Source organism: Felis catus, chromosome X (genome assembly GCF_018350175.1).
Source record: "Felis catus isolate Fca126 chromosome X, F.catus_Fca126_mat1.0, whole genome shotgun sequence".
NCBI classification, from domain to species: domain Eukaryota; kingdom Metazoa; phylum Chordata; class Mammalia; order Carnivora; family Felidae; genus Felis; species Felis catus.
The window spans coordinates 96,012,132-96,026,623 of record NC_058386.1 but is presented as its reverse complement, the minus strand read 5'-3'; the positions used below and the strand labels follow the sequence as shown (position 1 = coordinate 96,026,623).

Sequence of the window (14,492 nt, the reverse complement as noted above, 5' to 3'; positions counted from 1 at the left end):
ATTCAGGGCGCCTGGGTGGTTCAGTCGGTTAAGCGTCCAACTTCGGCTCAGGTCATGATCTCACTGCTCATGGGGTCGAGTCCTGTGTCGGGCTCTATGCTGACAGCTCAGAGCCTGGAGCCTCCTTTGGATTCTGTGTCTCCCTCTCTCTCTCTCTGCCCCTCTTCCACTCATGCTCTGTCTCTCCATCTCTCTCTTGCTCAAAAATAAATCAACATTAAAAATTTTTAAGAAAGAAAAATGAAAGCTATCGACATTCAACCAACTTTTGGTAGTAATTATATATATATATATATATATATATATATATATATATATATATATAATCACATTCATTTAAGGTGTCTCAGTCCTTCAGGGTATTACATAGGTACCTCCCTCTATTTAAAACAATTTTCTTAACAAAAAATTTTTTTTAAGTTCATTTCATTTATTTTGAGAGAGAGAGAGAGAGAGAGCACGCGCACAGCAGGGGCAGAGAGAGAAGGGGAGAGAGAGAATCCCAAGCAGGATCTGCACTGTCAGCACAGAGCCCGATGCGGGGCTCAAACTCACGAACCATGAGATCATGACCTGAGCTGAGGTCAAGAGTTGGACGCTTAACCAACTGAGCCAGTTAGGCACCCCTATTTAATAGGAATTGAAGTTTTGATACATTGGGTTAGTTTAATACAGGGGATAGAAAAATGGTTTTGTTTTTTTTTTTAATGCTCTGTTTTTTTTCCCCCAAAGGATGTGAAGAAGAAGAAAAGAATAGATATGGGAAGAGTTATAGGAGGGGGAAAGGGAAACATTAGAGTAAAGAAGCCAAGAACAGATAATAATCTCCACATCAATGGAACCCAAGGCCCAGAAGAAATAGAAAAATCGAGAACTAAGATATGGATTGGGGCAGAAAGAAGTTTAGTTTAAAGCAATAGGAACCACAGATACTCTAAAAAACTGGAAACTTTGCTCAGTTTTGCGTAAACCAGAGCTGTTTCGATAGAGAGTGAACTAGCATATGGAAACAGACCACACGCCTTATAGCATTTTGACAAGAGGAATGAGTACAAATGTGGTGGAAGAAAATGATTTTATATTAAAAGGACACATTTTAAGTGTGCAGGGGATCTTTTTTTTTTTTTTTAAGTTTTGTTTTATTTGTTCAAGTAATCCGTACATCCCACATGGGGCTCACACTCACGACCCCGAGATCAAGAGTTGCATGCTCTTTCGACTGAACCAGTCAGGTGCCCCATCAGGGTGTCTTTGAGAGTCTTCCTCGAGTTGAATGGGAGAGGAAATGTATAAGAGTAAAAGCGAAAGATAAATCTATAGAAGGCAGGTAAGACCTGTGGAGAGTGACCTCCCCCTCTCTTTGAATGTGTGCACCCTTCACAAGATTAGAGTATAAAAGTTGTTTAGAGAAACTAACAACATACAGATTCTAAATATCTTGTTAGCGTGCTGTTATCTGTAGAGAACTGTAGTCTCTTTAGACAAAGCTGGGATATACAGATAACAGCACGCCAAGAAGATATTTAGAATCTGTATGAATATAATCTGAATCGACAGATTCTTATTTGGATACAGATAGCAATAGTCAGGAATAAAATTGGCAAATACGGAATTGGATGGCAGGATTGTTCATTTATACATTTGAAAGTAAAGGCTGTGAAATATACAAAAAGGGAAACTACTTTATAGGCAGTAAAAATAAAGGCAAAACCTCACAAACCGGACACTTTGCCAAAGGTAGGTAAATTAAGCTTAGAATAGAAGATATTCAGAGTGCGATAAAAGTGGCCTATGAGCTTCAGCTTCCTTTCTTGGGGGACGCCAGATTATACTGAGGAAGGGTAGAGGATTTTTTTTCTTTTTTAAGACAGTGCAAAGGGAAACAAAACGATCAGGTTTGTGAAGAGGGTGAGAGCTCCTGGTGACTTGGCCGGGCTGTCCAAATCGTGAGGATTGAGTCTGTACCTCAACAGGCAGTTTTAATAGAATATGGACAAAATGAGAAATGACACAGATAATGATACGGGAAGTATTCGCTCTTCCTTTTTTCAAAAGGAACAAGAAGGAATAATAAATAGTAGGCGTGGAGCATACTGACATTACGCAGTTCCCAGTATGAAATATCTGTAGGAATATTTTAAAGACAGAGGGCCAGCAGATGAACCGAGGTTTTTGTTTGGGTTTTTTTTTTTTTTTTATTGTTGTCTTAGTAGAAGAAGATAACGGATTGGATGCAATGACTGCTTTTGACAGAATAAGCCATGATTGCCTTTCACAGGCATTATCTCTGTATGTACACCTTCGAGAAGATTCAGAAATTTTTTCATGAATAAAAAATAAAGCAAGGTGGCATAGAGTGCCCAGTCTCACTTCATTGGTATTTTGGCGTCTTTTTTTGCCAGTGCCCAGGGCATAATCAGTTTCCCAAGATAAACCGTATGCTTCAACTTGCCAGAAGCTTCTAAAACTTTCACGGTACATCTTCTCCAAACCAACAGTTCCACTTTTACAAGTGACGCCCACAAGATCTACTTACACGAGTGAGGGTATATACGAGGAGCTTTCTTGCAGCATTGCTCGTGATGGCAAAAGTTGTCATATATATATATATATATATATATATATATATATATATACACACACACACACATATATACACATATATACACATACACATACACATATATACATATATATATGTCATATATATATATATACACACACACACACATACACACACACTCACACCCCTCCTCCCCCCCCCCCCACACACACACACAAGCAAATGGTAGATTATGCATATGTATAGAAAGAGGCCTGGGGCACCTAGGTGGCTCCGTTGGTTGAGCATCCAACTCTTGATTTCGACACAGGTCATGATGTCAGGGCTGTGGGATCGAGCCCCATGTCAGGCTCGGTGCTGAGCGTGGAGCCTGCTTGAGAGTCTCTCTCCCTCTGTCCCGCCTCCACTCTAAAATTAAAAAAAATAATAAAGAAAGAAAAAAGAGGCCTGGACGTATATATCCCAAGCTGTTAGTGGTAGTTACTTCCTATAAGTAACTAACAGTAGTAGAGTTTTGGTTTTCCATATATATCCTGTACTTTTATAACAAGCAGATATTTCATTTTTTTTTTAACTTGCAATTTATCTGGAAGAGAAAAAAGCCAAGCCCTTGTGGATCATTTAGCAATGGGAAATGGAAAATACCGAGGGTGGGGTATATAACGTTTGTGTTTATAGAAGAAAAGAGGCATTTGTGAACGAGTCGATATTTGTGAACAGAAACATATGTCAGTCACTGTTGGAGAAAGAAAAATATGATATATAATCCTGTTCTAAAGTATATGTATAATGTATAAATATTTTTGGAATAAAAACATTACTATCTCTCTCCAGAGAGAAAGTGGCTGGATCACATTATCTCTTTGAAGTTCTAGTTCTGTGGATGCAAGCATTTGCTTTAAAAAGCAATTTAAAGATTATGATGAGATGTTTAGACTGAGATTTATATTATACATATGTGTAGCATCAGTATTTCTAAAACTGCATTCGTCAGTATGTCATGCCTTTTGCTTCTTAAATTCGTGAAGCACAACCGTAAAGAGAAGTTTTATTTGGGGTCATGAAAATACGAAGGGGATGGAACACTCCTTGCTATTAGTTCTTGTTGTGTCACATTGTTGCATTACGTTGTGTATTGGAAGGTAATTTGTATGAGTTTCTTCATGATTTTTTATAATCACACATCACCGTTTTGAAACTGTAGAGTAAATCTTGTGAAAATCTCCATTTCTGAGCCTTATTATTAAGTTACATATTCTCTCCTTTTTGTGCATTTGATCAGCCTATTATAATCACAAAATGTTTTATTCTCCCAAGAACAGATCAAAGTGGGAGGGCGGCGGGGGGCTCCTGGGTGGCTCAGTCGGTTGAGCATCCGACTCTTGATTTTGACTCAGGTCTGATCTCACAGTCATGAGATCAAGGCCCACATCAGGCTCCGTGCAGAAAGTGGAGCCCGCTTGGGATTCTCTCTCTCTCTCCCTCTCTCTCACTGCCCTTCCCCCATTCATGGTGTCCCTCTCTCTTTCTCTCTCTCTCTGTCAAAATAGATACATAAATATTAAAAAGGGGGGGGGGCACCTGGGTGGCTCAGTCGGTTAAGTGTCCAACTTTGGCTCAGGCCATGATCTCCTGGTTCATGGGTTCAAGCCCCACGTCGGGCTCTGTGCTGACAGCTCAGAGCCTGGAGCCTGCTTCGGATTCTGTGTCTCCCTCTTTCTCTTCCCCTTCCCCTTCCCCTGCTCACATTCTCTCTCTCTCTCTCTCTCTCAAAAATAAAATAAACATTAAAAAAAAGAATAGATCAAAGGAACAGCTGCCTATTTGTCATCGGTTGGGACTATCATGGGAGTGGGCGGAAGGGCTAACTGACAACCCTCTTCTCGCCAGAGCCCTCTTCATCCTCTGAATCGTGGGTGGTAGCTTATTAATTCTTCACTAAACTTTAGGCATTTGGGGACAATGATGTCTCACGTTGGAGCTACCCGGGCTCTTTCTTCCAAAGATAATTACATTCCAAACTTGAAACCTGAAAGATAATTGGCCAGGCCGCAGCAACGTACGGAGTGTAAGGGTATCTAAGACAATCTCTAATTCTCAAGGACACGGAACAATCTAGTTACTAGAAAGGAACTCCTGTCTTGCAGTTAACACAGATTATCTATGCCTTTCTTTCTCAAAAAATAAAAACTAAAACAAAAACAAGGTGTCTCAGGAATACACTAAAAAAGAACCATTCATCTATTATTATAGAGAGCAGTGCTATATATCGCCCTAACTGTGCCCATGGGAAAATGAAAGTGTACTTGGCAATTTCTTTTCAAAATAAGATAAAACGGGGCGCCTGGGTGGCTCAGTCAGTTAAGCATCCGACTGCTGCTCAGGTCACGATCTTACATTTCGTGGGTTCAAGCCCCGCATCGGGCTCTGTGCTGACAGCTCAGAGCCTGGAGCCTGCTTCGGATTCTGTGTCTCCCTCTCTCCCTCCCCTGACCATGCTCTATCTCTCAAAAATAAACAAACATCAAAATAAGCTAAAACCAGTCGCTGCGTGAATAAGTGAATGTATATACTCTTTCCATATTTGTTCTTAATCTAAATCAGTCATAATTTTATCTTTTTCCTACTGTGAATTAAATATACATTGTCACATATCAAATAGGTTGTTGTCTTCTGAGGAATTATTCTGTTGGCTTTATGTTCTAAATATGTTGCACGCAAATTAATATATAAACAGAATTTCAGCGTGCAGAAATGTGTATATCCGTTTAACCTTGATTAGTGGCTCAACTCACATTCTTGTTGTAGGGCTTTGACCAGCTTCGACTTGAAGGATTGCTTTGTGATGTGACCCTGATGCCAGGTGACACGGATGACGCCTTCCCTGTGCATAGAGTCATGATGGCCTCTGCTAGTGATTACTTCAAGGCCATGTTCACAGGTAGGTTGGCTCGTCACATTCTGCACCCATGTTAAAACAGTATGGAAAATACGTGTTTAAATGTTTTTATTTCTAAAGTGAAATTCAGTTCTTTTGATCTGTAGCTTTCCCAGAAGAAATAGTTTCAAAAGCAATATACAGGGGCGCCTGGGTGGCCTAGTCGATTGAGCGTCTGACTTTGACTTAGGTCATGATCTCAGGGTTCATGAGTTCAAGCCCCACATCGGGCTCTCTGCTGTCAGCACAGAGCCTGCTTTGGATCCTCTGTCCCCCTGTGTCTCTTTCCCTCCCCCGCTCATTCTCTCTCTCTCTCTCTCTCTCTCTCTCTCTCTCTCAAAATAAATAAACTTAAAAAAAAAAAAAGGAATATACACCCAGTACGCGTGGTTGTAGGTGGCATTTTTTAAAACTTGGGAAATGGATGTACCTTTTTCATACCTGTGTCCACTTTAATTTCACAGCTTTTCTTTTTCTCTCTGCCAGAGACCCTGGGTCCCACTAATACAATCTTTAATCTGTCAAAAGATACAAAGTGACAGGGGAACATTCTGGAAGCTCTTGCATTATATACAACTTCCATTAGGATAGAGATATTCCTCTTTAAGTACTCTCTTTTAACTATAAAATATGCAGAAGTCTGACTCTGACATGAATGCTTGCATAGAATAAAACTTTTCCTTGATTTCACCGCATCTAATTAGCGGCAGAAGCGAGTTTGACCTTAATTAAATTATCCACCCTTGTTTAATTGACTGTCTTTTTATTTAAGGTGGAATGAAAGAACAAGATTTAATGTGCATTAAGCTTCATGGTGTGAGCAAAGTCGGTTTAAGGAAAATTATTGATTTCATTTACACTGCAAAGCTTTCCCTTAACATGGACAACCTTCAAGATACACTAGAAGCTGCCAGTTTTCTACAGATTCTGCCGGTTTTGGACTTCTGCAAAGTGTTTCTCATATCTGGGGTAAGGCATTCTCACAGCTTCAAGGCTTTTCCTGCAGGACACCCCGACGTCGCCTGTTTGGAGACGGATGAAGTCCGTTGCGTGGGCATCCGAAACGTTGGCCGTTCAAGATGCGCGTCAGGTAGTGCGTGCTCTGGAAGCAAGTTGAGAGGAAAACAGTACCAGTGCGTTTTTACAAACAGAATTACGTAATAGAAGTCTGTGGTGTAATCGCATGACATCAGACAGGGATAGCGCTTCGTAACGATGAAGATTTTATTTTTTAATTTTTAAAAAATGCTATTTATTTTTGAGAGAGAGAGTGACACAGAATGTGAGCCGGGGAGGGGCAGAGGGAGAGGGAGACACAGAATCCGAAGCAGGGCCTAGGCTCTGAGCTGTCAGCACAGAGCCCGATGGGGGGCTCGAACTTGTGAACTGCGAGATCATGACCTGGGCTGAAGTCAGACGCTGAACCGACTGAGCTACCCGGGCACCCCATAACGATATAGATTTTAAACTGTTTGTTGATGTTATGTATCTTAATCTGGTTTTATTTACCTTAACGATTTTATACAGGCAGGCTTCTTTTTTCTTTTTCTTTTTCTTTTTTTTTTTTTTTTCAACGTTTTATTTTTATTTTGGGGACAGAGACAGAGCATGAACGGGGGAGGGGCAGAGAGAGAGGGAGACACAGAATCGAAAACAGGATCCAGGCTCCGAGCCATCAGCCCAGAGCCTGACGCGGGGCTCGAACTCACGGACTGCGAGATCGTGACCTGGCTGAAGTCGGACGCTTAACCGACTGCGCCACCCAGGCGCCCCTTTTCTTTTTCTTTTTTTTCCACTTTGTAGAAGTTTTTTTTTTAATCCGATTTTTTTTTATTTTGGTAAAATACACCATAAAATTTGCCATCTTTACCATTATTATTATTAGTATTTTTTTAATTTACATTGAAGTTAGTTAGCATATAGTGTAATAATGATTTCAGGAGTAGAATCCAGTGATTCATCCCCTACATATAACACCCAGTGCTCATCCCAACGAGTGTCCTCCTTAATGCCCATCACCCGTCTAGCCCATCCCCCCACCACAACCCCTCCAGTGCCCTCAGTTTGTTCTTTATATTCAAGAGTCTCCTGGGACACCTGGGTGGCTCAGTCGGTTGAGCGTCCGACTTCGGCTCAGGTCATTATCTCGCAGTTGACGAGTTCGAGCCCCGTGTCAGGCTCTGTGCTGATGGCTCGGAGCCTGGGGCCTGCTTCGGATTCGTGTCTCCCTCTCTCTCTGCCCCTACCCTGCTCACACTCTGTCTCTCTCTCTCTCTCAAAAATAAATAAACATGAAAAAAAACCTTTTTTTAAAAAAGAGTCTCTTATGTCTTGCCCCTCTCCCTGTTTTTATATTATTTTTGCTTCCCTTCCCTGATGTTCCTATGTTTTTATACAGGCAGACTTCTTAAATGGAATTCCATGGAAACATAATCTGAGCTTCTAGAAGCCTTTTAAACCAGGCTCAGTAATTTTTTTTCTTCCTTAAATATGGGAGCCAGGTCTTGAGAAGAAGTAATACTTATGTGACAACATATAGAAAAATAAGTCTTAATTGCATGGAAACGCATCACCCACTAAATGGTTTTTAGCCTTTATTAATAGATAGGAGAAGACACAGCTACCAATGAACTGCTTAGCGGTCACGTGGTTCCTGAAGGCACTGCCCTATTTGAGACTCTTAAATTCTACTTCCGGGAAATGAAATGCTTTGGTTGCAAGGAGATATTGCCCAGAAGATTTCTGGAGTTTATGGAACTTGCTTTTGTAATTGGAGAATTATGGCAGCGGTAAATTTTGATCTGTTTTCTAATTTATTATATGAGTAGATAATACATTTTTCTACCCTTGATTTAAACTCCTACCAATTCTAATATCGGTAAATCATTGCTGTTAGGCTTTCTAAAAGTTGCATTGACTAAACTGGGAGCCCAGTTTGCAAACCCTAGGTTTTAAGAGAACGTGTCCTTAGCGCTTTTATTAATAAGCTACTCCTTGTCTTATAAAGTCAGCCCACAGCTAATTTAACAGGACTGTGGAAAGTGTGTCTTGTTTGTGTGTTTCCATTTTAAAGCATCCATACTACTGTCTCACCGTTATTTATAAACTTTTAAACTAACAGCCAAAAGGCAGCGTGGGGTTACAGTGTTGTTTATTCTCTATCACGTGAGTAGCCCGCGTGAAGTGTATTTCTCAAGATGCTGCTTGTCAGTACTGAATCTGAGCACTGACTCTCGTTTTAATTTAGTCACACAAGGCCCTCCCCCTTAGGACCTGTAAGCACCTTTCTTCTAGGTTCGTACCCCTGACATCATGTCACACCTTCGTCCCAGGAAAAAAATGAACTGAATGTATTTTTTAAGTGTATCACGTCCAATAATTACTTTAGTAATAACACTTAATGCTTACGTTTATATACTCTCAACATTTGCTGTTACACTGATCTCAGCAGCACACGTGGTCATCCTGAGCCAAACTACATACGGTGTTATGATTTCTTTGGAACCGGTCATGAATAATAGACGTTCATGGTCAACCTCTTCTCTCGTAGCGAATTGTAGTACTTAGACCTTTAGATACGGGTGGCGATCTGTTCCTTTACCTGAAAGGAAAGGACCAAATGGAATAAAGCACAATTTGTGAAAAATCGTAAAAGTATACAGTTGTCAGAATAACAGTATGAAGAACAATCGTGTTCTAGAAAACTCTAAAACAAGTTTATTTAAAGATGACATCACAGTAATTTTGCAATATTGACACATTTTGTGTAATTAGGAGGTTGGTTCTTTAACCTATTTGAAACATTTATTGTAACTGCGTGCTTTACCTGTTTGGAAATGTCTTCATTTTTATGAAGACTTAATATTGCTTTAAAGATTGTGATATTCATTCCTAGTGTCCTCTGCGGACCTCCTAAAACCCATTTCTAGTGGAGAAGAGGCTTGTGTCTGACAAAGCGTACCTGTGGTATAGTTTACTGCTTCCTCTCGGTTTTCGAAGTTTCTCTGAACTCTGAGGAAAAACACCTCTTTTCTTAGCACCATTCTATTTACCTGTCTTTCATCCTGTTTGCTGAGGATATGTCTGTGTGATTTTACTGTGGAAATATTCCCTCTCAGAATCCATGATAGTTTTTGAGAACAGTTGGTCAATTATTGGCATAAGGATTATCTAAAATCCAACTTTTCCCTTATCCCTTCTTGCATGCATTCCATTTCTTAGTCAAATGTTCAGCCTTACTCTATTTATTTCCTCTTTCCTTCTCAGCAATCAAGTGGATCAGGCAAGAGTAGCCCTTGGACGTTTCTAGATAATGTATTTTTCAATGGTAGATTTGTTTTGAGTTCTCCCACAAGCTAACTTTTATGGATCGTTTTTACATAGGATGGTCTCATGTTTTAAGAATTGCGTGCTTAAACCAAAGGTTTTGAGCGAATAGGTGTATGCTTTTAATGATGTGGTGGGATTATACTTCACGTAACCAAAACACTACTTAGGCTTGAGCTTTTAGAAAGAAAAATCAACTTCCGATACAACTCTGGTCTATCCCCTTCTTAATTGTTTGTGTGGGTGAGAAGGAGCAGTGGTACAATAAAATGTGACTCGGCAAATAACTCACAAAGCGTTTTTATGTTAGTTTTGCGTGATAACTTTAAATACGACAGTGAAACCACCCTCACCTTTGGTGAGATAGAAAAACACCAGTGTTCTAGAACAGAGCATCAGGCTCCGTAGAACAAGAACCACTCCCCGCTTTGCCATCCTTCGCAGTAATGCTTTTCCCTTAGGGTGTTAATGACTATTGTAGTTTATAGGCTCAGGTGCTTTTGTTCTTGCTATGTTACTTTCCTGGTAGTTGTAGAAAAGAGAACTATGAAATGGATACAAAGGGATGACAGTGAAGGATGCAAAGCGGAGTAGGTAAAATTTTCTAAAAACATTGGCTTTCCGGGGCGTCCGGGAGGCTCAGTTGGTTAAGCGTCCAACTCTTTAATTTCTGCTCAGGTCACGATCTCACGGTTTGTGAGTTCGAGCCCTGCGTCGGGCTCTGCGCTGCCAGTGCGGAGCCTGCTTGGGATTCTGTCTCTCTCTCTCTCTCTCTCTCTGTTCTTCCTCCACTTGCGCTGTTTCTCTCTCTCTCTGAAAATAAGTAAATAAACTTAAAAACATTTGCTTTCCGATATCATGGAGACGATGGAAAATTACCTGTTTAGTTACATGCCTAGAAATGGCATTCATTTCCGTCTTTACGACATTCTGTAACTACAGCATGCTAAATGCTGTGCGGCCATTCCCTGATTTACACACAGGTTGTCGTTAAATTTTTTGTTTATCATTTGTCTGCTGTTTGGAATTTGTAACATCTCGCATCTGCCCCCACGGAACCACTGTCACAGAGGATTTCAGGCCAGCCCACAAAACCCAATTTATAACGTAAGGTTGCTGAAACAGGACGTTTGTCATTGAACCGGCAATATGACAATTGAAATATACAAACCCGAATGAAGGTGAGCAAGGAACCATTTTCTTTTTATATAAAAGCGTATTGAATCAGAGAACGAAGATGCCATTGTGCTTTTGACTTGGTGATACTCTTTCTTTAAGCTCATTGTTTTAAAGTTGTGTTCCTGTTTTTCCTTGATGCATGTATAGCCTTGGTTCCACTTGTACATTTATCATCACTGATCCGGGTGGGGAAGCTCACAATGAAACGTAGAGAGGTTTTTTTATGGAGGCTACCGGGGGTAATAGAGTTTGCGACCGTGGAAAACGAAGGCGCCCGTATGGGAGAGGCAAAAGGCAGAGTAAAGGAGTTCTTTTACTGTTAGGGGATGACGTCAGCAGTAAGCTTTGGGAATATCCTTCTTGATGTAAGAATTTCCTGTATGGTACTTGTATTTCACATTCCTTATTTGATCCAAATTGGATTTACCCATAAAAATTAACATGTCTTTTCAGATAATTCTTTTTTGCCTTTGGGGAGGTTTAATGCAAATTAGAGGAAAACTCATATAGATAATTTTTCGATGAATCGAAACCGTTCCTCCCCTCCCGCACCAAACCAATCTCGACTCCCTTATTGTCACGGCTGACATTCGGCAAGTGATACCCACGTACCGGTTGTTTGTGGTTGAGCATCTATTCTCATTCACGGATACCCAGACTGGGCTGGGTGTTAAATATTCCAAATACTAGTCCTTCCTACACCCTCCGTCCCCCTCAGTCGCTCATTTGATTTCTTCCCAGTGTGTGGACACGCATTCTCTCTCTGCAGTGGTTGTATTTGACGCCAGGCTGCCATTTTAATAAACTAGACAGCACCAAGGACGCTTTGGCGCATGGACTATCTGAGGAGCATTCCCCCCCTCCCCCGCCCAAATTTGCCAGCTAATTCCCTGGTCTTTGCACTTTTTCTTAAGAGTTACAAAAGCGGAGACTCGTTTTAGTTTTTGCTTTTTTCCAAAGTGGAAGTTTATGTGTGTAACACACCGATCTTCAACAGAATAACATCTGATTTCTGATGAATTTCTGATGAATTTCTGATTTCTGATGAAACCTGTCATTAAAATGTCATATTATGGCAGTGAAATGTTTGGGTGCATCGAGTGTGATTTGAACAATTTAATACAGCCGCAGTGAGGGACAGTGTGTTAATGAGAGTAGCACTTTGAAAATTCTGATGCCTGGAACTGCCTTTAGGGTGACCTATGAAGGTTGTTTGATTGCAATAGAAGAATTTATAATATTTTATATCAAGGCAACTGAAATGTGCACTTGATTATTTTAAAAGCAGTTTTACTGGTTCTCATAAGTGGTTGAGAAATTTTGTCCTTTTTTGCTTCTATATCCTTTAAAACACTAATGTATATTTGAATTCATGTCTGTAATAACTCTTCCTTGGAATTCGGGCCAGGTTATATATTCAGATGAAATTAGAGTCCTTTCTACTTATGAGTTGTTTTGTTAAAATAAGCTTTAAACTTCCTATTTTATATTTCAAGATGTAATGCATTCTAATATATACATGAATTTCATTAAATGTTACATTACTGCACACATCCATTATTTAATACTATCTAGGCTAAATGTTTGGGTATATGCTAACTGAAGCACTTTTAAGAATCATGACTAAGAGGTTGATGGAAATGAACCATAATTGAATAATCGTGTATTTTTCCAAAAATCATTTACCATTATTCCATCACTTTGGTCTGCTTACATTGTTAACTGTTATTCTAGACTTTGCTTCTATAATCCCTATAGTCTACAATTAATTATTTGAGCTTTGATTACATGCACTTCATAACAACCAATTTTCTATTCCATACTTTTTGTCTGAGTTGCATTTAAAAATTAATAAGGGTCTAGTAATTTTCTATGTCAATTCAAAATCTATTCTATTTTTAGTTGTCTCTATCATCACTTCTTTAATTTGTATATTGCCAATAATTATAGTATTTAACCTTTGTTATATACCCACAGCGTGATAGCCGTTGTACGTGGGGTATAGAAAATGCTTAGTCCTTCTATCAAGAAGATGACAATTTGGGGGCGCCTGGGGGGGCTCAGTCTGTTAAGCGGCTGACTTTGACTCGGGTCGTGATCTCGCGGTTCGTGAGTTCGAGCCCCGCGTCGGGCTCTTGTGCTGACAGCTCCGCACCTGAAGCTTGCTTCTGAATCTGTGTCTCCCTCTGTCTCTGCCCCTCCCCTGCGCACATTCTGTGTCTCTCTCTCAAAAATAAATAAACCTTAAAAAAAATTAAGAAGATGACAATTTGGAAGGTTATGAAATATCATTCTCTGGTGATTTTTAAGAAAAGACTAGACAGCTTTCTGTATATCCTAGTGGTCTGTCAAGGTCTTTTGCAGTCTTGTGTATCTGTATCTGAGCATACTGATATATAGAAGATATTTTCCAAATGCCCTTCAATAAAAGGCAGGCTTTTTTTTTTTTTTAATGCTGTCGTTTTAGTAATTGTTTTCTTATTGGATGAAGTCGAAGCGGGAAATGGGGAAGGCACTAAATACCTTGATCCCATTTCTAATTCAGTTTCAATTTTTTAGTCTTGGTTTGTTTTGTAGGCTATCCGTTTAGACTTCTATTTGGTGAGCAACAACGTCATTTTGCTTATTTGAAGTACCCATTTCTTGTTGCTTTTATCTGTAATCCTATCGCTCATGACGAGAATCTGCAAACTTGGGAATCATTTTTACGTTCTCACCAACCTTTGCTTATCCCTGCTAGTAAATGTGTTCAAAAGTGCAAATTACCTTTGCTCTGGGGAAGGGCTACTCCTTTCTGGACTCGAAAGTAGATTCGTTACCCCAGACGTTAATTCCTGCCACCCGGAGTGATTTGGGCAAGTGACTAATAACTGTAACTTCATTTACACAATGAAAAATTTTATAAGCTGCCAACTTGCCACTCCTGCAATTGGATTGAAACGTACTTTTTATTAATCACATTGGAAATCCAAGGTTTTGAACAGTGTTAAACTGTGTCTTTCAAAAGGCCCATAATTTGTTAATTTGTTTTTCCTAATTCTTCTTTTGTGTTACAGTTCTGTTTTAGGTATTCTTTAATATATAGCTATTAAGTTTAATAAGCAATTAAAATTTTTTGGAGATTCCTGTAAAGCAAATTGTTAAAATTCTTCCTGAGTAATAAATCTATGAAAATAGCCTCGTGTGTGTGTGTTAACCTTAGAGCTTTCTGTGATAATGTATCAGCGGGGCTGATATTTTATGCAGAGAAATAATTACTTCAGTCTCATTTCAGCTTTTAAATAAAAGGATAATAGAAGGATTAGGCAATTTTCTCTTAATCAGCTGCCAATCTGGTAACAATACAGGTATGTCAGTGAAGTTTACATGACATATGTGAACACACACACTGACAAAATTAAGAGAAAACCTTTGAGTCCTTTGCCTGTGACCTGCCTGTGTGTTTGTATACACACACAGATAGTTGTATGGCAGGCTTGTTGTAGT

The 14,492-nt window shown here is 39.7% G+C and overlaps 1 protein-coding gene across 8 annotated transcripts in view; it reads left to right on the top strand.

Annotated features, from left to right (window-relative positions):
* KLHL13 (kelch like family member 13) overlaps positions 1–14,492 on the top strand; it is a 203,567-nt gene that overhangs the window by 173,536 nt on the left and 15,539 nt on the right. For all 8 annotated transcript variants that reach the window (XM_023249501.2, XM_023249500.2, XM_019824210.3 and 5 more), the window contains 2 exons: positions 5,372–5,504; positions 6,274–6,470. In XM_023249501.2, the coding sequence (XP_023105269.1) occupies positions 5,372–5,504; positions 6,274–6,470 (330 nt within the window). The remainder of the gene's footprint in view (positions 1–5,371; positions 5,505–6,273; positions 6,471–14,492) is intronic.